Source organism: Triturus cristatus, chromosome 7, assembly GCF_964204655.1.
Source record: "Triturus cristatus chromosome 7, aTriCri1.1, whole genome shotgun sequence".
Lineage (NCBI taxonomy): Eukaryota > Metazoa > Chordata > Amphibia > Caudata > Salamandridae > Triturus > Triturus cristatus.
The window spans coordinates 1,183,208,130-1,183,232,887 of record NC_140590.1 but is presented as its reverse complement, the minus strand read 5'-3'; the positions used below and the strand labels follow the sequence as shown (position 1 = coordinate 1,183,232,887).

At 48.5% G+C, this 24,758-nt stretch overlaps 1 protein-coding gene across 5 annotated transcripts in view; it reads right to left on the bottom strand.

The window, feature by feature from the left end:
- The window catches only part of LOC146811408 (uncharacterized), an 880,866-nt gene that overhangs the window by 658,864 nt on the left and 197,244 nt on the right, over positions 1-24,758 (bottom strand). For all 5 annotated transcript variants that reach the window (XM_085618520.1, XM_085618519.1, XM_085618522.1 and 2 more), the window contains exon 3: positions 7,899-8,000. In XM_085618520.1, the coding sequence (XP_085474646.1) occupies positions 7,899-8,000 (102 nt within the window). The remainder of the gene's footprint in view (positions 1-7,898; positions 8,001-24,758) is intronic.

Here is a 24,758-nt window from a genome sequence, read left to right as displayed (position 1 = left end):
AATCCAGAAAGATCCTCAAGCTGCAAAACTACACCGACAGGTAAGAAACTATTAGTTTTGCAGCGTGAATCTTTCTGGATTCACTATGCTGTGCATAGACTTTGTAGCGGTTTGTCATCTTTGTGGCGGCTGGGTGGAAGATGAGCGTTGGTCGTTGAATATATGTTGAAGCACCCTTTGCCCTACTTGTGCTTCCTTGTTCATTTGTATATCCACGCAGTAGTGCTTAGTGAATGAATGCACTGAAGCCCATGTTGCCGCAAGGCATATGTCCTGAATGGGTGTGTTTGCCAGAAAGGCAATCGTTGCTCCCTTCTTTCTTGTGGAGTGGGCCTGTGCCCCCTCTGTTAGCTCTTGCCCTGCCTGTGTGAGGCAGAATTGTATTGTTAGCGCGATCCATCGTGCGATGGTGCTTTTTGTTACTGGTCTACCCAGGAAGCTGGTTGCGAAGGACACAAAAAACTGCTTGGTTTTCCTGTGCTCCTTTGTTCTCTCGATGTAGTGCATCACCGCTCTCATAGCGTCTAGTGTGTAGTGCCCCCTCTGCGCTGGTGACTGGGTTTTGAAAGAAACCAGGTATTTGAATAGTTTGGTTCATATGGAATGCTGACACGACCTTAGGCATGAAGTGTGGGTCAGTCCTCATTACGACTGTCCTTGTGTATTTGGATGTAGGGCTCTTGCAGCGTTAACGCTTGCAGTTCGCTCACTCTGCACAGCGAGGTTATTGCTACCAGAAAGGCTGTTTTCATTGTCAGCATTTGTAGTGAGGCCTTGAGAATGGCTCAAAGGGCGCCTTCATAAGTTCCGTCAGGACTATATTGAGGTTCCATGCCGGCGGCGGAATCCTCTTTGGTGGCGCTATCCTTTTTGTCCCTTCCAGGAATCTCTTTACCGCTCGTGACGTAAAGAAACTTTCTCCCGCCTCAACTCGTGTGTAGGCCACAATCGCCGCTAGGTGGACTCTTAGCGAAGACGAGCTTAGCTTGGCCTTTAGTAGATGCGCGAGGTATCTAAGCACCATTTATTCCCTTGTCAACTTATTTGTAGTTTATTTTTTCTGCACCACAGTGTGAACCTCTTCCATTTTTCCCCATAGCATTTCCGTGTTGTCGGTCTCCTTGCCTCCCGGAGCACTCTCATAGTGCTTTGAGGTAGCTTAAGGTATGCGAACTCTAGGTCTTCAGGAGCCATGCCGCTAGGCAGAGGCTCTGGGTGTAGAACTTCTGTTCTGCATGGAGAGCAAGTCTATTCGTCTTGTGAACTTGTGTGGTGGCCCCTGTGCCATCTCCACTATTTGCGAGTACCATGTCTGTCTTGCCAACAGTGGTGCCACTAGGATCAGCGTCATGTTGCTGGTCCTGCACTTGTTGAGTACCCTGTGTATCAGTGGTATCGGTGGAAAAGCGTAGGCAAAATGTTCTTGACCAACTTATCCATAGGGCATTCCCCTTGGATAGTTTTCCTGGTTGTCGGGATGCGAAGTTTTGGCATTTTGCATTCAGGTGTGTTGCAAACAGGTCTATGGTCGGTGTGCCCCACCTCTTGAATAGTTTTTGCATTTCCTGCCCATTGAGTTCCCACTCGTGGGATGCTGAAGTCTGCCTGCTGAGCCAGTCTGCTTTTACATTGTCCTTCCCTGGTAGGTGTATGGTCAGCAGGTCTATTTTGTGTGTGATGGCCCACCTCCAAATTTCCTGTGCCAGGTTGGACAGGGGGAACGATTGTGTCCCTCCCTGCTTGTTTATGTAGAACATAGTTGTAGTATTGTCCGTATGTATCAACACCCTTTGGTTGTACAGTTTTTTCTGGAAGGCCTTCAGTGCTAGCAGTACGGTCTTTAACTCCAGATAGTTGATGTGTCTGACCGTATCTGCTGGAGTCCACAGACCCCTCACTCTGAGCTTGTTCATATGTGCTCCCCATCCTATTTGGGATGCGTCTGTGGTGATGGTCACTGTTGGGCTTGGTGGTGTTAAGGGCTTCCCTATTGTTATGTTCTCCCTGTTCCACCATGCTACCTCTTCTTGCACTGCATGCGTTACAACCACTAGATCCTCCCAACTTCCGTTTGCTTGTGGCCATTGCTGTTGCAGCAATTCCTGGAATGTTCTCATGTGTAGGCTTACATTTGGAACTAGGTGAATGCATGACGCCATCATCCCCATGATCTTGCTCGCTGTTCTCACTGTCAGAGCTCGCCCCTTCTGGTAGAGGCGCGTCTCCTTCAGCAGGGCTAGTGTCCTCTTCTCGCTGGGCATCACCGTTTTCTTTAAGGTGTTGATTTGCGCCCCCAGGAAGATCTTCACTTGTTCTGGTTCCATTGATGATTTCCCCCAGTGTATTGAGAACCCCAGCTTTGTCAGTGTCCTTGTGACACACTGTGCGTGTTCCTCGCATTTTTCGCGTGAACTTGCCTTTATTAGCCAGTCGTCGAGGTAAGGATACACGTGAATTCCTTCCCTCCGCAGGTACGCTGCTACTGCTGCAAGGCATTTGGTGAAAACCCTTGGTGCGGAGTTTAGACCAAATGCCAAGGTTGTGAATTGGTAGTGATCCTTGTTGATGGTGAACCTTAACAGATTCTTGTGCTGCCTGTTCATTGGGATGTGCAGGTAGGCATCTCTGAGATCCACGGTGGACATGAAGTCTCCATCTCTCATTTGAGGGAGTAATTCTTGTAGGGATGTCATTTTGAATCTTTGCGTCCTTACATACTTGTTTAGGAACCGTAGATCCAGGATGGGTATTATTGTTTCATCCACCTTTGGTACCAGGAAGTAGTTTGAGTACACTCCCTTGTTCCTTTCTTTGAAAGGTACTGGTTCTATGGCCTCCTTTTGGAGTAGCTGTAGTGCTTCCTCTATGAGTTGTGCTAGCTCTTGTCCCGAGTGTTCCCTTCTCTTTGGTTTTTTTGTTTGGGGGTCTCTTTCCCAACTCTATGCAGTATCCGTACTGTACGATGTTGAGTATCCATTTGTCTGTTATTTTTCTCCATTCTTGGAGGAAAAATCGGAGTCTGCCGCCCACCGGTGTTGCATGCTCGCAGGCGTATGGTTCGTGTAACCCTCTTTTGTTGGTTCCTTTGTGCTCTACCCTTGGAGGGATGTTGTGGGTTTGCACTCTCCTCCGTGCGAAGTCACTTTGAGGCGGGTTGGTCTCCCCCCTCTTCTTTGGCCTCGTCCGTTTCCCCCTACTGCGAAAGGACTGACCCCTAGGCTGGTACTGCCAGTTCTGTGTCTGCTGCCCCTGTTGCCCGTGACCCTCACCTTGCTGGCCTTGCTGGAATGTTTGATGTGACGTTCCCGGCTAGTTTCCTCCCCTTCCGTAAGGTCTCCGTGTCGGGGTACCTCTTCTCATCGACTGGTGCCCCGAACAGCGTTTCTCCGTTGAAGGGGGTGTCCAGGATGTTGTTCTGTACCTCTTGCTTGAATCCTGAAATTGAGCCAGGCCTGTCTCCTTTCAGTGATTCCTATTGCCATCAGTCTGTTTGATGTCTCTGCCCCGTCCAACGCTATTTTAAGGCATGAATTTGCTATATTCTTTCCCTCTTCCACTAGATGCGAAGCTCTTTGTTGGTATTGCTCGGGGGAGATGCTTGATTAGGTCCCCCATTTCGTCCCAATGTTGGTACTGGTGCCTGTTCAGTAGTGCATTGGAGTTCGCCATGCGCCAGTGCATTGCCGCATTTCTCTCGAATTTCCTGCCAGTGAGGCCCATCCTTCTGCTCTCCTGGTCAGGAGTTGGCCCAAAGGTTGCCGGAACATTGGCCCTCTTTCTGGCTGTAGATGCGATAATTGAGTCTGCTGTGACAGATCCCTTGATGTCTGGAGGGTCCTGAGAGGAATGCTTATATTTTTTCTCTGTTCTGGGTGTGATGGATCTGCATGTTGCAGGATCCTTGAAGGCCTCCTTCCCCTGGTTCATGACACTGAAGCATGGGGAGGAACTGGCTCCTAGTTTGGATTGGGAGAAGTGTCTCGAGTAAAAAGTCCGCTTTGGGTTTTTCCTCCTCTAGTTTCACGCCAAAAGCTGCAGCCGCGCTCTTTACGACCATGTTGTAAGCCCCAATATCATCTGGCGGCGAAGGCCTCGAAGGATGGCGACTGAGCCAGCGGAAGGAGGCCGGGACTCCCATGGCGGCGCTGAACGAGGAGACTCAAGCGGTGGCGGCAAGGCTAGAGTTCGACCTTAGCAGCGATGAGTTTTGAGAAGGAGGAAGAGGGAGCAAGATCCGGTTGGAATAAAGCATACCGGATGCAGAAGCGCGGTACGACCTTTCACCCATGTGCAGTGGGCGGGGGAAGAAAGGAGGAGGAGCTGCACAAGCACTAATAACGGAGCGGAGCTTGCACGGGGAGTCTGTTTGGCGGTCACCCGGAGGACTACAATCACCAGGAGGTGGAGGGGCAGCGTCACCAACAGTGGTCCCTCCCTCCCGCACCGGACTTTGATTAAAATAACCTCGTGCCTCCCGCTTCGCGGGAGATGCAGCGCAGCGGAGCCTGCACATGTTTGGCGGTTACCCGGAGGACTACAATCACCAGGAGGTAGAGGGGCAGCGTCACCAACAGTGGCCCCTCCCTCCCGACGAGGGGGTGTTATGTTGCCCTCCACCCAGAAGCAACGCGGGACGCCCGCGGGCGGCGCCGGGCTGAGCCCGGGCAAAGGGCTGGCCGTCTACGGCCGTCAGAGGCTGAAGGAGGTCGGGCCGGGCCAATCCCCCAAACTTCCACTATGGGTAAGCACAAGCAAGCTGTGTCTATGGAGGAGAGTGGGAAGAAAGCTAAGGTTCCCAGAAAATCTGACTGCATAATTTCTTATCTGTCTTCTGCTGTTGGGGTGTTATCTAAAGAAATTGCTAATGCTGAACAGGAACTGGGTCTGGTTCCTCCCATACTGCCCTGTGAAACTATTGACGGTGTGGCAGTACCCAGCATACCTTTGGAACCTGTGGTGACTGTCTAATCCTCCTATAGTAAGGGATCCTGTTATTTTCACTCCGGATTGGTTTATCAACGGGGGCATCATGTCCATGGTAACGCAGGTTCGGCGAGGATCTGCAAGAAGAAGATCTCAAAAAGCTGCACAGCCTACTGAGGGGCCATTAGGGACACTTACGGCGGATCTACTAGAAGACATTATCACCTCACGTTTAGAACCTTTGCTGGTGGGCATTGCTAAAGATATTGTCGAGACTGAATGCCTGTGTGGCTGACCTGCTTAATAAATGTACAAATTTTGTAGCCTCCATCAAAGAGCTTAGTTTACATCAAGTGGGGGCCAGTCAGGCTATGCATAGCCCACTTAGGTCAGAGAGGGGCACGGGAGTTTCTTCTGGGCCATTAATCCAATCATGTTCTCAGGGGATGGGTAGTACCTCTGATAGGGCGTTGAGTACGGACCCTCCCCTTTCCATTGTGCAGCCGCTATTAGGCAATCAAATTGATGGTAATATGCCGTGTGCGGCAAGTAAAGCTGTATCCCAGCCCCTGGGCCGGAGCGTGAGGCAGGCTAGGGGTAGTACGGTTACCCTTGATCTTCCCCCGGAATCGGCGCCCTTGGTGGCCGTTTTGTAGGGGTTCCTCCTCTCCGTGGGGGGAGTGATGGAATCTACGCATGACCTATTGAGGATGACTAGTTCTTGGTGTACAGCCTCCAGCTGTGGAGGTTTGGACATCTCCCCCAACATCATTATGGCGAGAAGGGTGGGTTGAGCGACTGCCGAAGCGTCTTGTGGGCGATTGTGTAATTGTTAATATTAATAGTCCGGACATTGTAGATTGTTTTGGGATGGGTCTGAGGTAGGGTAAGGAGAAAATAGACCAGTCCCCCTAGGTGTTTTTTTTTACCCACCCCCATCGAAATTCTCTTCCGGTTTACACAGTCACCGGGCTGATGCTCGTGATCCTACAAACATTCCCCCCCCCATCAAGGCACCTATCCTCAAGGCAACAACCTCCGCCTAGACTGCCTTATACGGTGGGGTGTCAAAGCTCTGGGTTACCGGTAAGGCCTGGATATTTTCAGCTTTCAAATAATGTCCCTCTGCCCTGTTCTTCCAATTTGATATTGAACAACTATTATACCCCACTGTCAAATTTGGAAGATAATGATTGACAGACACGGCGCAGCCTGCTGATCCCTGTCCTGAAAACACTGCTGGAGGGGCTAGTTGTAAATTAATTAGCTGGAATGTCGCCGGGACTAAATCCAAACGAGCGGATGTGTCCTGGCTTGATTTCCTAGGCAAACCTGATATTGCCATGCAGGAATCGTGGGATCCCTCAAGTAACTTCTTTTTAGATGGTTACTCCAGCTACGTTGTACCGGCAGTTATGGGTGGGACAGGTCGAGCCAAAGGGGGTCTAATATTTCTTTTTGCACTTCATTTAAGGGGCACATTCACCCGCCTGGTTTCTGGCTCTAATAATTCTCTGCGTGGAATGGATCATCTCCCATTCCTTGAAAATGTTATTGATTAATTTTTATAACTCAAGGGACTGTGTTGATTTCAATCAACATGTGGTCGCCTTGCAAACTTTTATTTTAGATTACAGTCCAAATCAAAACACTGGTTTCGAGATAGTCTTTATGGGCGATTTAATCCTTCACCGCTTGTACATTATCGGGCCACGTCTGATCCGTATGGGGGTCACTGACAGAGGAGACTGTAGGAGGGGGTGCGGATTGCTGGGAACCTTTTTTTCACACCATATGGGAATGCAAGTTTGTTCGCGCTTTTTGGCACAAGGTCCACGATGTATAGTTCACTGTACTACACACCCGTCTCTTAACAGAGGAGAGACGCTGCCTACTTAACATCTGGGAACCCACAAATCTCAACACTCACCAGACACAATGGGCCACCTTGGGATTTATGATTGCTAAACGAAATATCGTGCAAATATGGGGAGCCACCAAACCACCTACGCTGGAGAATTGGGAGACAGATATCTACTGGTATATGTCTAGAGAAAAGACGGTATATGTCGCTAGGGGTTGCCCTAAAAAATGGGCGCGTATTTGGGGCCCTTGGAATACTATAGAGGAGACACCTGCACGCCAGATTGTTCAGAACTAAATGTCCCCCCTACCCCGTGATATTCCCCTTTCAGTTTGAAACGTGACTTTCTCCCTTCGTATGTCGATCTTATTTTCTGGCTATGTGTCCTCTAATGTTTATATGAATCAATTAATGTTTCAATAACAATTTTTTTTTTTTTAAATGGATTCCCTAGTAACTTGTACTGGCAGCAATAGGACTGACCAGCACAGGTGCATATCTGCTAATGGAGGTATGCCCTCACATGTGATATTCAGCACTCACCTTAGGACTCTTAAGCTTGCTGTAGGTGCAACTTACAAATATTATATGCAGCAGTGAGAAACATGGCATTCAGGAATGTGTGAAGTGTTTTTACTTTTGTCTGCACCAAGACACGCAGCCTGCAATGGCAGTCTTGCATGTGCTTGGTGAAGGGTCTCTTAGGTTGGCACAATTCATGCTGCATCCCTTAGAGACCCTCCTTAGTACCTAAAGCCCTAGGTAACGGGGTACCATTTACTAGGGACTTAGAGGGTGCTAAAGGGTTTTGGCAATTGGGTGAAAAATGGTACCGATTTGGGAACGAGGTCTGGCCCTGGGGTCCTGGTTAGCCGGGACCCAGTGCCCTTTTAGTGGAATTCACATCATTTACCAGGCAAAAAGTGGGATTGACCATAGCAAAGAGGGGCACTTTTCTACAGTCAGTGAAAGGCATATTTAATACAGATGTGAGATGCTAGCTGATGAGACATTTACTGATGTCATGTATGGCTTATCAGATGCAGCATTTTTCATAAAATGTTGCACGTTTAGGAAAATATGGTTGTGACATGCGAGTCTTATAGCTTACTTGGTCTTTGCTTTCTCTTCCTCTTTTCCTAAAGCGAGGTCTTTCTCCAATAGCATCTGTCTGAACGTGGCGACCTTCTCCTGGATCTCTGGTCCTGCATACCTGGGTTACACAAGAGAGCAAGTGGAGATAAAGATAAAAGATTTAACAATGAAGCACAAAACATGGTAGTGGCAATGCTTACCATCAGTATAGTATCCCTAAGCATCAGTTACAGTGCCTACTATGGCTAAGGACCTGAATACCTGCAGCTCAAACTCTTAAAAACAGCAAAAAGAAAAGGTGGGCTTTTTCTTTTGTCTTCATCACTGCCTCATGGAACACACACTGTACTATTCCACTCCAGCCCAAATCACATGACCAACACAAAATAAGTCAACCAATCGCTGCACCTTCTACTAGATCTGATCTAGCCCTCTCTCGCTTTTCTTTCCCCCACTAACCACCTAAACTTAAGAGTCCAAGCAACTCCAAGGCAACACGCAGCAGCACATGAGCATGCACAACTTAAATATCACATGTATATTCCATGAGCCGTCAATGCAGTTAGCCCGCATTCTGCACCAGCACTTTTAGCAGGAGGGGACCACAGCCCCCACCAGACACCGCAGCAGGAGCTGCCCACGCCCTGCATTAACATTATTAGAACTATTAGAACTGGTAAGAACTGACCCTGAGCACCTATAATGGTGACACGCCCCAGGATATCATATGCTCACCCCATCAGCAGCTTTGACAGCATGCTAGAAAGGGTGGTTAATATTGTATGAGGTGAGATCGAATTGACGGAGCGTCGACTGTCCCTGGGAAGTGATGGTCCAATGAACAGTATTTTTACTAGAGGGACCACCACTGATCCTGCGCCTGAACCAGTCACTGTATTGTATACCCTCCCAGCATCAGAGACCTGGCCCCAATAACACATCGCTCCCTAGTGGGAGCCCAAGTGGGCGTGACATAGCTGAGACTCCGTCAACCATGGGCACCCCAACAATTGCAGCAATCCCGGCGTGAAACTCAAGAGGAAGAGAGGGAAGCCTGTTTGTTCCAACTAATGTCGTCTTAGTTTGTATAAAGTTAACAAAAATGCTTAACACTTAATTAGAACTTTTCAACATAATGCACAGCAGCCACAATGCTCTACAACATAGCCAAAAGTTCTGGCTAAACACATAAGGCCCCAAAGGCAAGACCTATTAGCTATGCCAATGCTAATTTAATCTTGCTGTATGCGTTTTAAACATTTTGCACCTGTGACTAATGTTATTGAAATGGTTTCATTTTTTAACTCGTAACGTGATTGTGCTTTTATGGTTACAGTCTTATCCGAATAAAGTAATTTTGAACCTTTGAATATATTCCATTGCCATCCCATAAACTCAAGACATTACATTTGTTACCTACAATTAGGCATATATTTCAATGTAATATGCTTTTCATGGTCTTCCTGATGCTTCCTCACCACATTCTTCATGGGTCCATATCTCCCACTTACTATCTCTAAACTTTCATCCTAAATGCGAACAGAAATCGGACATGCTTTTAGCTACTGTAACAATCTCCTATCCCCTTTTCTGCAGCACCTTGCTAACACCTTCCTAGCCTCACCATCTCGTTACCTACACACTCCATCCTCATCACCAAACCACTGTACGTAAGATGACTATACAATCCCCTAACATGCAAAGCCAAATGTTGCATACCTCATAGACAGACACCACACATCTACAGAAGTGAACCAAATATCCTTATCATTAAAGCCTAAAATTCTATTATACACATACTATTTACCAATCCCACCCAGACCACCATTTTGCAATACACAATTAATCATTCCAGTATACTACACACAATACACTACCTTCCTCTACACTGCAAACAGAACAATGGCACTATAGTACCATCTCTTACCAATAGGGATTCATTTACATAGGTTAGACTGGAGAGAAGCTAGACTCCTTTAACACCACACCCTGTCAAACGACACTGTTCACCCTATGAATTGCTCTCTTAGTTTTACAACTCCTGATGCGGAAAATATGTAGGTCCCAAACACCAAACCTTTTCAATCTGGATTTAGTAGGCCCTAAGGGTGAAGCCAACACTCTGAAACGATACATAGGGAAACTCAGGAACCAGGGGCAAGGGATAGGATCCAACCACACGAGAACAGAATACTACCAGACTGTCTGGATATCAATCAGCAGCCTGTTACAGACTAGATGCTAATCAATCGCCAAGATACTTTCCTCCAAAACCAGATCAAATTAGATCAGCCAGTAGGAGGACTACATCACAGCTACTAACTTTAGTGAAACACGGCTATCACAAGAATACAACACACCAGAAGAGGTCCATTTGACCCAAACTTGTGACCAACTACCATAAGAGGACACAGTAAAGAAAGAAAGGGCCAAAACACAACTGCAAACCAACACACAGTAGTAGAGGTTAGGTCATGAGCACTCAGCTACTTGACTTATGGAATACTGCCAAAGACTACCTCCACGCTCGAAACCACACCCCAACACTGTATAGAGAATGATCTTCCACAATAAAATAAAACTGCTATATTAATCACAATGAACAATCTAGTATGAAGAACCAAGAAGCTAAGTAATTAGCAATGGGTTAGCTATATAAATAAAACCGGTAACATTACAATGAGGTTGTAGTTTCAGTGTAGTCCAGAGTTGAAATAAACTTCAACGCATTTCTTTCAGTTACAAGCATGCATTAAATAACTAATCACTGAAGCTCAACAAAGCACCAAAAACAGATTTTAAAATATTTGCCATCAGAATAGTATCGTTGAGCTAAGACCTTTAGGGTCAACTTGCACAGAACTGTATGTCAACAGCAGTGATTTCTGGTTTGGCGGCCATGGTGGCAGGGGCGGCAGCGCGCTGGCCCCGTGACACAGCTCTGCGGGTCCCCTTTCAGCGGCTGCGCCAAGAGTGCTGCTGCGCAGGCCTGCAGCTTTGAAAGGAACGTGTTTGGGCGACTTGTCCCTGCTAGGAAAGGAGCGAAAGGCAGACCCCAAGGGAGTGCGCGTGGCGGAAAGGCCCAAGGACTGGGCCGTTGCCCGGGAGTCCTTAAAACGTTCCAACGTGCAATCCGGATTGTCAATGAGGCGCGTTCCATCAAAGGGCATGTCCAACAAAGCATTCTGGACATCCGAGAAGCCAGTGGCTCTGAGCCAGGCGTAACGGCGGGGCGCCACAGTTGTAGAAATTGCCCTGCCAAGGGAGTCGGCGGTATCAAGGCCACCACGTATAGTAAACGTTGCAGCATCTCTCCCCTCGGTAATTGCTTGGGAGAGTACCGTCCGTCAGACACTGAGGCAGCACCAGCGCCACAAAGTTCCACACACAGTGGGAATAGCAGGCCAAAAGGCATGCAGTATGCACTGTTCGCAGTCCTAAAGTGGCAAAGGTAAAACCTTGTTCCCAGAGCGCTCAACCTTTTTTTGGTACCCTATCCAGAGGTGCAGAAGGGAATGCGCTGGGAGAAGCAGAGGCCTGGACAAGCAGACTGTCCGGCGTCAGGTGTTATGTGAGGAAACTGCGGTCGCCCACGGCCGGGCGATGCCGTTGTGCCATACTCCTATCCACAGGAGTACCTGTGGGAGACGCAGAACAGGCGCCCAGAGGACTTCTAAGTGCGTGATTAAAGGGCAGCAGTGGCTCCGTGGAGGAGGCCCCTGGCTGAATAACCTCAGTCAGGAGACTGGCCCTGAGAGACACAGTAGAGAGCTTGAGGTTAAGAGCCTCAGACGCCCTGCGCAACACCACAGAAATGTACCATCCTGCTCCGTAGCCAAGGAGGAAGAGGCAAGTGTACCGGGGCGTGGAGATAAATTTCAGATCGCTCACATCCTCCACATTGGCCTCCTAGTGTGGTACATCCTCACACTGAGCTGCGAGACGGTCCCTAGACCCCTTCCAGTCATTGCCGTTGGCTGTCGGCTGCTTGAGAGGCCTCTCGACCGCCCCACCGGCACGGGACCTTGAGTGGCAAGGAGCAATTGCCAGGCCACAAAACTGCCGGGAATGCTCCTGCATGTCTTCGGCGCCATGGCCCGACAACTGGGGCACATCTCGGGGTGATGGACGTGCCCGAACCAGAAAAAATGCACGACATGCAGGTCCTCCGCCGACATGTTCCGACGGCAGTCCCTACAGGACAGAGACCCGGGCATCCCTACTGCACCAGAAGTAGAGTACTCGACAAACAAGAGAAACAAGTCTCAGAAAACAAGTCAAAAATATGACTAGGAGGACCGCTCCGTCTCTCTCGGATCGGAGTTTGCAGGCGTGGAAAAAGAAAGAACCGACGTCAGCACGCGTTGGCGCGTCCAAGTAGCTCTGAAGAAGTCACCTCTGCAGCTACGACGCCAGCGAAGTACGTGGAGCCACACGACGACCCCTACCGACACGCAGGGGTACTGCTGCCGAAAAACTTTCCAGATCCAGTCTGACGCCGGAGGATAGTCTAAGGTAAGGAATCGATCACTAAAATATCTTTCAGATGCTATGCGCAATACGCTAATCGGGTAGATCGTTATGCAGTAACAATGCAATGTGTCATATGACAATCCGGTAGTTCGTTATGCAGATAAAAATGCCATGCGTCATACACTAATCGGGTAATTCGGTATGCAGGAATAATGAAATGCTTAATACTCTAATCAGGTACTCCGTTGGACACAAATGTTGCAATGTGTAATACGACAGTCAGGTGCTCCGTTTTTCAGAAATTGAATAAAGCGTAATACACTCGGGCCCCGATCACCGGGCCTTTGGCGGTCTCCACCTCACAGTTGCCCCTCACACAGTACGATGAAATCCTAAAGTGCAGCTTCGCACTCCGGCCCCTGCACCACTACTCCTTTGGCAATACGGTCCGCGATAAGCCGAAGCAGAGGCTTGTGCTGCCAACCCTAGACAGAGGCTGAGAGTCTCCCTCCGAGCCAGCGCCTCACCCCAGGAGTCGACATGCGTTACCTTGGGGCGCGAACTGTCTCCTCGGTCAGTGGCTGGGCCTCCAATGCAGCTTTGCGAAATGGCAATGGCGGCTTGGGCCAGCAGCTTGGCTTCTCCGGGACTTCCAGCCCAGGCCGCTTCACTTACGAAGATCTCAGGATGCCACAAAGCACACGCGCACACCATCGCTGAATCTTCTTTCATTACGGGTGCACGATCACTGGGCACTCCACACACGAGTCTCTGGCTGCACAAAGATCACACGCACAGCATCGCGGAGACTCCCTTTACTCCGATGCAAACGATAACATGGCAAATCCTCACAATGGCCTCACAGTGCCCAACGCACCCGCACACAACGGCGTTGAGACTCACTTGTATTCCTGTGCACACGACAAGGCCAATCCTCACGAAAGTCGTGCGGTGCACAAGGCACCCAACGGCGTTGAGACTCACTTGGATTCCGGTGCACACTATCACTGGACAATCCTGACAGGGGTTCAGGCTGCACAAAGCACACGCACACTGTCGCTAATCCTTGCTTGGACTCCAGGATTCCATGGTCTGTGTCCCGATATTAATTCTGCACCTTTGAATGACTTCATAATCACTCAAATCAACCCAATTGTGAATCTTTCAAATTACACCTCGGCTCATGATGGCGTAAAAGGTGTCATTTGTACAGACTGCTCGTCCAGATGCCTTTAATCTCAAGATGGAACTCGATCAGTTCTTTTGCAAGGTAAGATGGAGACATTTTAATAGGATTCCTTCTAGACCCCATTTCTCGAATACAGGACTAAGACCACCCTCGACCTTCACACCCCGCCCAGTCTCATACCACACAAAATTCTTGCCTTTGAGCAAATAGTAGTGAGAGATGTACTCAATCTGGTATCTAAAAAGAACTATGTCAAATACAATATAGCCAAACAAACGTGGAGCTTTGGTATCAATGAAAAGAAATAACATGGTTATTAAAACAGCCGACAATGGAAGTGCCATAGTAGAACAGAACACCGTGGACTACAAGACAAATTCTATCACAATTGGAGGTCCCCACCAACTACTCTCTACTAAGGGGTGATCCGACCAAGGAGAATGCAGAAGCTATAAAGAAAGTTACAGATCAAGGGCGCAACAAAGGCTTTCTCACGGAACTAGAATGAGTTTTTAAACAAAAAACAAGTGAGACTGCCAACTATATACACCTTACCCATAATCCATAAAAAAATGGGCAAACTGCCAGGGAGACCCATAGTCTCTAGCTGCAGCTCGATCTTAGAATCACTCAGCAAATACATTGATATTTTCCTGAAACTGTTTGCAGAGTCCACACAAGCCTATATGTACGAGTTACCTTCGGTAACGATGTATCTGGTAGATACGTTGTCTAGCCGCAGATTCCTTAACTTAGAATTATCCCCAGGCGTCAGACTGGATCTGGAACACTTTTGCAGCAGCACCTCTGCGGGGACGGCGCCACACGACCCCACGCTGACGTCCACGGATGTGACGTCAGCGAGATCATACAAGTCCCTCCCGGTGCACTGACGTCTGTTTTCTTAAGAGAAACTTTTCCGCAGAGCCACCAACAAAACTGTGAAAGTATGGGAACAGTGTGTGATTGAGGAAAAATCCGTACAACAAGAAATCTGATGGTGCACATCATAAAGGACAGTGTTAGACACTGTATACCAAAAACCAAGTAGTAAGGGCAGAGCACCGCTCTGAGAAACAACCCCATAAAGCGAGGCATAGGCACTCCCCAGAGGATGAGAAACAAGGGAAGAATGTCCTGATAGACAACAGGGAGGCTGCCATTACAACGCAGAACTGTGCCGGCCAACAAGGGCGGAGCACAGGAAGAACAATCCACTGCGAGGTGACATTACAAGGAATGGCGCATTCCCCTGTAGAGATCGAAGGACCGAGGCACAGCCCAATAGACCCTAAAAGAGGCAACTGCAGAGGAGACAAGAAACCCTAAACCGAGGGAGGGAAAAAAAACAGAACAGGAGAAGACCCCACACTGGAAGGACCAGAGTGGAGGAATGCAGAGAAAGGGAAGAATAAATCTCCTGTTGCAGACGAAAGTGGAAAGCACCACTCCACAGGAAGAGAAGCCACCCAGAGGAAGGCAGATGCAGAAGGTAAAGTCTGAGAGGGTCACACCAACTTTAGCACCCTGGATAAAGACCAGTGCCAACTGAAAGGAAGCAAGGTGGAGAACCCCACCAGGAATTGTACTCGCAGAACAGGGAAGATGGGTGGGCGTTAAGGAATCTGCAGCTAGACAACGTCTCTACCAGATACATAGTTATCGAAGGTAAGTAACTTATACATCTGATTGAGACATCTAGCTGCAGATTCCTCAACTTAGAATAGATACCACAGTCATACCCCAAGGGGGAAGTGTATCTGTGGCAGAACAGAAAGTGCCCGAGAGCACCGTGCCGGCAACAGGGTGACTGACAATGGGGAAAGCTGTGGCGGTGCCGCCAATCAGCTCGGAAGAGCAAAAGACAATGGGAGGCAAAGGCACCACAAGACGACCAGAAGGGCACAAGACCTCACCTGTGTGAAAACGGGATGGAATAACGGCACAAAGTCACAATCCCAGAACGGAAGACAGTTCATAATGAGGGCAGGAAAATGAACTACTCCCAGAGCCCTATGGCCGTTAAGTTGTCACCAACCAAGAGCCAGAGGACAACATGGAGTGACAGAAACCGAGCATACCCAGCGGGCCTACACAAGGGATGCTGAACAGGCAGCGGAGGGCAAGAGGCAGGGACTGAGCAACGTCGCAGAAGCGCAGGCGTGGAACACTAGACAAGCCAAGTGCAATACTCGGTCACAAGAAAGCGACAGGGTCGGACAGCAACCCGCTGAAGCACACCGAAGCAGACCACAACAAGGAACATGCACGTAGCAGACAACGGAGACAAAGCAAGTGGCGTGGCCAAGACGATTAAGGGACTGCCCAACAGGCAACTTGAAGGCCAAGGGGAAGGACGCACCCAAAGAGGCAGGGCGCAGCACCCGGGACGACCCCCAGAAGAGGAACTGTCCCCGCAGGCACACCAGACTTAGATAAGGGTGAAACCTGAAGGAAAAAAAAAAAAAAAAAACATTCGAAGGGTGTGTCATCCAAGTCACCGTAGGTGCCTATAGGAACCATGAATAAGTGCACGCAGAGCTGTGGAGAACAACCTCAGATCTCCGGAACCACCACCTCGGACTGGCAGGAGAAAAGCACCCCCACAGAAGAGAGGAACAGTTTAGTACATGAACGGGACAGACAAGACCCCCCCCCCCCCCCCCCCCCCCCCCAAGAAGAACATCCAGAAGAGGAGGCTCACCCCAGGGAGCGGAACCAATGGGAACTCTTGTTGCCGAAGCAACATGAAAAGCCACCAAAGTGTACTATAAAACTTGCCAAAGAAGAAAGCCGCAGTGTAGAACGATGGTAAACCTGAGCACAAAGCACCCAACTGCTCCCCGAAAAACAGGTATACAGGACTAGTGGTCATCAGCATGCGGGTATATATAGAAAGGGCATGCCACAAGCCCAACGCAGCTGCGAGTGCTATAGCAGGAACCCGCCAAATGCACCGGCGGCAGGGTGGCAGCCTCAGAAGAAGTGTTGAAAACGCACTAAAAAGACGTCCCAAGGGACAAAGGCTGAAGAACATTCAGCATCAAGGAAAAAAACCTCTATAAGAGGAGTATGAAAAATACACAAGGCGCAAGCAGGGCAGAACCGGTGGCTTGTGGGAGGCAGTGCCAGAAGACACAACGAGGAAAACCACCGTAAACAGTAAGATAAGGACGCCAGAGGACGGGAGAAGCCCAAAGAGACCTCCACACCCACCTGGAGCAGAGCTACACAATAGCATACAGGTACCCCACCTGGGGTATTCAAGACACGAACAACCTGTGGAACACCGCCACAGTCGACTTACTGTCAGCCCATAAACGCACAGTCCAACATGTGGACACGGAATGAAAGTTGCAAAAGGAAGGAGGGGTAACCACCCAAGGAGAGGGTGACCTGCCAAGTACAAGCCTGTGGGGGCCATAGCCCGCAAGGAGCCACCGAATCGCTGAGTCAGCGTGGGCATCAAACAAAAGGACCCCATTAAAAGGCAGGTCAACAAGGCGCTCCCGAACATTCTCTGGGAAGACGCCATCCCACAACCAAGCACGGCGGCGTAGTGCAACAGAACAAGCCATAGCCCGGCCTAAGGAGTCAGAGGTATCCAGGGCCGACCGGATAGTAAATTCTGCCAGGTCACATCCGTCACGCATATGACAGGAGGACAACACAAGTGCCCTTTGAGGACGAATAGATAAGAGACTCGGCAGAGTCTTAAAGGGCACAAGTAACACACACACTGTATTGAGGGAGCGAGGAACCGCGCTAGTGGAGGTGAAAATATTACGACCTCACGACTCCAGCCATCTAGACTCCCGGGAGGGAGCAAGCAACAGCGGAGGCAAGGAAGGAAAGGCCGCCTGCAGAACGTGCCCCTGAACGTCCGGATGAACAAACAAGCAAGCTGGATCGTTCTGGGCAGTAGCGGTGCATGATGGAACGAGCCACTGGATCACCAGATGTCAGCCGAGCCCAGGTCTCCAGAAGGGCATCATAAAGGGAGGCTTCGAAAGAAGCGGCTCTACATTCCCCGAACCGTGGTGGAGAACATCCAACAGGGGGTTAACAGGCAGGGGAACCGAAGGGGGCTGCATACGCAGAATGCGGGCAGCCATAGAAATAACCCTCACAAAGGCCACACCAGCCTCGGTAGCCCTCCGAGGAGGGGACAGTAACTAATCTGTGGGTGAGGGCTGTAAGCTGAGCCGCCCACTGCAAGGGGATAGTCCTACGAAAGGAGGAGCAGATTAATGTCCAAAGGGAGGAAGCCCCATGGACGAATGAAGGTCCTGAAGGGGCTCTTGAGGAGGCGGCGAGTCCACCGGAGCCACAAACTCTTGGGGGGGGGGGAAGGACGGATCCGACATCGACGAACTGTCCCCGGAGGCCTCCGGAGAAGAGTCAATGATCCGGCACCGACCTCCCAGAGAGGAGTCAATGACCTGGCGTCGAGGTGGCACCAGGGCGTCCTCGGCCGGCACCGACTCGGCCTCAACCACAACAGGCTCCGAAGTAAGGAGCGGAGCTGGGGAGGCAAGTCTCCAGCGCCAGACTGGCGCCGGCCTCCGAAAACGCAGCTGCCTGTCTGGAGGGCCGATGGGGACTCTGAGACGAGCTGCGAGTATCAGAGACCAGCTGAGACGCCACAGGGAGCCCCACTGGACTATGCAACGTGTTTGGGGTGCTATGGGCCGAAGAGGGGGACCCAGCCGGGCCGCGCCCTGACACCATACCTCCATCACCTGAGGCATGGTGCTCAGTCTGCACTAGGTGCGAACCCCCTGGTGAGTCCACCGAAGACATCGCACGCATCGGGGGGTCCGAGGACACCCCTGAAAGGCTGTGGCATAAGCTGCCATCTGGGTCTGAGTCGCCTCCGTGCCAGGAAATGGCGGATAGGGGAGTACAGACTCTTGAGGGTGCACGTCCAGAGTAATCTGGTAATTAATGCCCCCTTTAACAGGCGCCAGGACTTACCAGGGACGGGTAAGCGGCGCACACGGGAACCAGACAGCGACCGACGCCGCAAACAACCCTCTGCTACCGGGAGCTGCCGCCGAAGAGGAGGCCGGGGGACGCGACTACTATGGCCGGGACAGGCGAGCCGAAAGTAGCTTCATCCAGCAGTCCTGCTGGGACTTCGGCTTGAGTTGTTGGCAGGCGTCGCAATCCGTTGAGTCGTAGTGTTCGCCCAGGCACCATATGCAGATAAGGTGTGGGTCAGTCGCGGACATTTGCCGCAAACTGGAGGCACACGTCTTAAAGCCCGAAGGCATCGCACACTGTTCCAGACGCAGACCGTGTCAAAAGGGGCCTGAAAACAAGCCAGAGGAACCGCTTACTCTGGATCCACGTTGCACGCGGAAAAGAAGGAAACTGACGTCAGCATGCCGGGAGAGACTTATATGACCTTGCTGACGTCACATCATTGGACGACGTCAAGGCGGGGTCGTGTGGCGACGTCCCCCGGCGCGCAGAGGTGCTGCAGCAAAAAAATTCCAGATCCAGTCTGACGCCTGGGGATAATTATAAGTGAAGGAATCTGCGGCTAGATGTCTATCAGATACGAGATACTATGGAGAAAATCAAACTGGTGGACAGTGTGGCTTTTGATCCATCTGAACAGATCCTGGTCACAAAGGATATAACCTCCCTGTATACTAACATCCCTCAGGAATAAGCACTGGATGTCATGAGAGAGATTCTAGATGAGACCAAGGCCGATGCAGGACCCGACAGATTTTGTAATTAAACTCCTTGTGATTGCCATGACTAAGAGCTTTTTCTTCTTTCAAGGAACTACTACATTCAAATCAAGGGTGTAGCGATGGAGGCAGGATTCCACTAGATGTAGCCATTCTATTCATGGACCATTTTGAGAGGAAGCATTTATTTAACGATAATCCCTATATTAATAACCTGGGCCTATGGAAAAGGTATTTTGACTATGTACTTTTGATATGGACTGGCCCAGAGGAAACCTTAATAAGCTTCGACAACTGGTTGAATCGGAGATCCAATGATATACAATTCTCCCTTGACTACAGCAAGAAGGCCAAAAATGTCCTTGACAGAACCATAAAAGATGGTCGTCTTCATACGACTGTATAGGAAGAAAAGTTAAAGGACTACGTAGCTACACTACACTAGCCACCATCCCAGTGGCCTTCGAGACAATTTACCCTATGGGCACTTCCTTAGGCTTAGAAAGAACTGCTCAAAGAAATGAGATTCCTTCAAGGAATCAGATGGATCGATCAAGAGGCTAAGTAACCGAAGTTACCCCAAAAAGTGACTTAAAAGATCACGCAAAAGGGCTTGGTACTGTCCAAGAGACACCTTCTTGGAACCAAAACATGTGGAGTCCTCACACGAAAGAATGTGTGTCACCACGTTCTGCAAACGCAGTAATGAAATAAAAAAAAAATCATCAATAGATACTAGACCTCGGTAGCAGACTAGGTAGGGATACCAGAGGCACCGATGCACACATTCAAGAAAGGGAAGAGTATAAAAGACCATGTTGTGAGAGCCCTCTTGGAAGAATCGCCCAAGATGACCGTTTTAACGCAATGGAACCTCCCACAGATTATGGGACATTTCAAGTGTGGACATTGCAAAGCATGCAATCTGACAATAGAGGCCAAATCCTTTAAACATGATCACCATACATACCAGCTTAAAGGCCACACAAACTGCAACAGCACTGACGTTGTATATATCAGATGCCTGTGTGATTTCCTGTATGTAGGCCAGACCGGACAGAAGGTGAAGGCTCACATATTCCAACACTGTAGCAGGATAAGATGCAAAGTGCAGGGTTTTCCCCCCTTGTTGAACACTTCAATACATTTGAACACTCGGCGGAGTCTGAAATGGATGGTGAGTGAGAGAGTCACAACCAACAGCAGAGGAGGCAATTTTCAAAATATACTGAACCGTAGGGAGTGTTAATGGATACACAACCGACAGTGGCCAGGGGTCTCAATGAATAGGAGGTTTACAGACAGATAGTTACCCTCTGACCGACTTAGATTACCCTTATGCTATATAGTACGCTGACACTGCTCGATTACTGACTCGCCAATCTGTACCCTCACATCAACCTGCCACAGGCATACTTTGTATTCTGTTCTGTGCGGGTTGACGGGACAATGTGATTTTCTTTTTTTAAATAACTTGTTTCACTCTATATGATCAGTTCAATGGAATTATGTATATTCATATACTGACAATTTGACAATGCACAATGCTCTATTTTGAAGGTCTGTCATTTATTATGTCTTTTGTAACACATCTGTTATATATTATGCGCCCCACCCCTTTTAATTGTGAATACAGACGAACTAATGATTTCCTTAGTGAAGACAGACTACACCGGGTCTTTCCAAAATGGAGGCAGCGTGCATGTTGCACGCCACCGCAAGCACGTTTTTAAAATCTTCCAGATTCAGCGACTGCTGTTGCTGGACCAGATACATTCCTACGCTGAAGGAAGGTAAGCGTACTAGTGGCTTGAGCTCTCCGAAAAAAAAGTCCTTGCGATTCAGACATCTTTTTCCCTCTAAGAGACACTCGCTGACTAGGATCTCTTTTTGGATCTCGGTAAGATTCCTTCGTCGAGACTCGGCAGCAATAGGAATCAGTTTACTTTTGATTAGCAGCTGCATAACACGCGCACTGTATCTACACACAAATTGGTCACCGCTTAATAGGTGAGTGCTGTGATTTCTTGACTTGTGTCCTTCTGACATACACAGCTGTTAACAGTTTATAAGCTACCACCGGCGTGCATTTTTGCACACTACAAGTTTCTATTTCATTTAGTAACTTCTACATGGGTATGTAGATTGCTTTTATACATAAGGATGGCTGTCTACTGCCACTCATCCCTTCTTTTAATCATGTATCTAGACAAGAGACTACACCACATTCATTGGGGACTTAGAAAGGATGATGTATACTGAACAACACATCCCCACAACACTCGCTGCGGCTACACCGCTGTGAGCTTAGTACCTTCTTTTAGCGATGAGATTGTTTTCAACGAGACCTGCTCTACAATAAACTCAGCATGTCTCCCCTTCTTTTAGGTGGCCCTTCAATATTGTTGCATACTGTCCTGATGAAGACCCGCATGCAAAGACCCAATCTACCTCTTGCACTAGTCGGGTCGTTAGCCTGGATTGAATATTTATACCCTGTGCGGGGGTGGTCTATCTATCCGGACACCACCCTCTTCTGACTAAGGCAGAATTAACTGACTATATACATCGACCAAGGAGGATACTTGGCTTTGGCTAAATTGGATTCCCTCATTGCTAAAGCCACTGAATTATGATTATTTGGTGCATTAAATAATGAAGAAATCTTCCCTCTTGCTTTTTTCTCTTATCACTGCACATATGAGCACTTCTAAACACTTTGACACTGTTGGGCAACCGCAGTATAATCAATTTGATGTTTTCTTCTACTAAATAGATTGTTTGATATATGAATATACTTTGATGATGGAATTTAGCATTGTGTGATTTATGAAATGTCCTTTTTCTTCACTCGCTATCATTGCAAATGAATTGTTGCATCTTGAGTTAATTACGTACCAGTAGGGCCGTACTGTTTTACATACCACTTAAACTCGCAGGCGACTACAGAAACTCAGATTGTGCCAAAAGAGTCAAGGGATTAGCTCCAAAGTCAACTGATTTCGGGAGTGAGATCAAGACACCATTGGACCTTCTCAAGTGTACGAGAGTGGTGGGAAAAAAAAGACTATTCTCGCTTTAATTTCTTATCTTTATCTTTGACTCACTAGAAGATTTGCAGGGAGATTACGATCCAGTTCAGATGTGGGGGTATTTCAATGTTTGGAGGTATGAACAATTGTTACTTACCTGTAAACAGGTGGTTCTCCAGTATTGGTGTCTTTCATAGATTCACATGCTTGAATATTCCCAGTCGTCGGAGTGGGAGTCCCACGGTAAATAATATAGCAATATATAGAGCCATAATATATATATATATATATATATATATATATATATATATATATATATATACACATACATATACATAAGTAATCATATAAAACAGAGCTGTAAGTAATAACATCAAAAATGTCCCTATATGAAATTTCCATAGAGATACATGGAAATAGAAAAAAGACATTCGTAGTCTCTCTGTCATTATGTTAGTCCAAACTACGGCCAATCAGGCGCCAGCTCCTCTCTAGAACCTTCTCCTCAGAGCTTCTCACCTCAGATTTTCGTAGCACCAAAGTGACCTTAGAGTGTATGAGGAGAAGAGAGCCTCTGAAGGGAGGAGGGAGGGTCGCATGTGAATCTATGAAAGACACCAATACTGGAGAACCACCTGTTTACAGGTAAGTAACAATTGTTCTTCTCCAGTATTGGGGTGTCTTTCATAGATTCACATGCTTGAATATAGAATAGCTAGCAGTAACAATCATCATTGTTTCCATGATCACAGAGTCTTGAAATTATAATGACAATAAATCGTCTCATGCATATGACAGTACTGAATAACTAATTGTATAAATGCATCATATGTCAATTATAAATGGAAACAATATGGAGGCGGGAGGAAGAGGCTCACCTTATTTAAAAAGATTGCGTAGCACTGCCTGTCCTACTGCAGTGTCCTCTTCGCTTAAAGTTGCCAAGCAGTAGTGCTTAGTAAACGTGTGTCTGGTCGACAACGTAGCTGCTCTGCAGATGTGTTGCAAAGGTACTCCAGCAAATAAGGCAGTCGATGATACTGCCCTAGTGGAGTGCGCTCTCACTGAAGACTGTAGGGGTTTGTATGCCTTTTGGTGGCAGAAAGCAATAGCTGCCGAAATCCATCGAGCAATGGTCGGCTTAGTAACCTGACGTCCCTTATGACAACGTCCATATGCTATAAAAAGTTAATCGGATTTTCGAAACGAACTTGTCCTACTGATGTAGAATTTTAGGCATCGCTTCACGTCCAAAGAGTGCAATCTTTGCTCTGCAGGTGTCTGAGGGTTGGCAAGGAAGGTCTTTAATATTACTGGTTCATTAATATGAAAATCAGTAGGCACCTTGGGTAGGAATGATGGATTGGTGCGTAACACTACAGCATCCGGTTTGAACTGCAGGAACGGAGGTTTGACGGTAAAAGCATGAATGTCACTGACACGACGTGAAGACGTTAATGCCAGAAGTAGTGCGACCTTCCAAGTTAGATATTTTAGGTCGGCCTTGTGAATGGGCTCGAACGGAGGTCTCATCAATTGCGCCAACACAACGTTAAGATGCCACAACGGAGGAGGGCGTCGAATTGGCGGGAATTTCCAAAACAAACCCTTAAAAAATTGGCGGATTATTCTTGAGGAACAAAGGGAATTTGAGCCATCCTGCCGAAAACGGGAAATTGCTGCCAAGAAAACCCGTAGGGTTGCGTGAGACAAACCAGAATTAGCTAGGTGCAAGAAAAAAGGTAGTAATTGGTGCGCCCTGGAGTGTATCGGGTGGACTCCGTTAGCAGCACACCAGTGGCAGAATCTTTTCCATTTGAACTTGTACGTCCTGATAGTAGAGGGTGCTCTTGCTTGGGCCAAAATATCCCTACAATCCTGCGGGATGTCTAGATGGGCGAACTCATGGTGTTCAGGTTCCAGGCCGATAAGCTCAGTGAGGAGGGATTTGGATGACAAATTCTCCCTTCGCTCATCGTGAGCAGATCTGTCCGCTGTTGCAGGAGGATTGGTTGACATCGGGACATCAGAAGCAGTTCTGAGAACCACGGTTGTCGGGGCCAGCGTGGGGCTATTAGAATCAGGTGGCAAGGCTGTCTCTTCATTTTCCAAAGGACCCGAGGTATGAGGGGAATTGGAGGAAAGGCGTACGCAAATAGATTGCACCAGTTTATCAAAAGGGCATTCCCCTGCGAGCCCTTGTGCGGATGCCAGCTTGCATAATTCCGGCATTTCCGGTTCTCCGGCGTAGCAAAAAGATCCAGTTGTGGACGACTCCATATTTGGAATATCCTCTCTAGAGTGGGTTGGTGTAATTCCCACTCGTGGGTCGACGAGGAGGACCTGCTTAGGGAATCCGCTAGGATATTGGCTACTCCTGGTAGATGTACTGCTGTAATCATGATTTGATGACTGAGAGACCAGTCCCACATTCTTTGAGCTAACCTGGACAGACTTGGGGATTTTGTTCCGCCTTG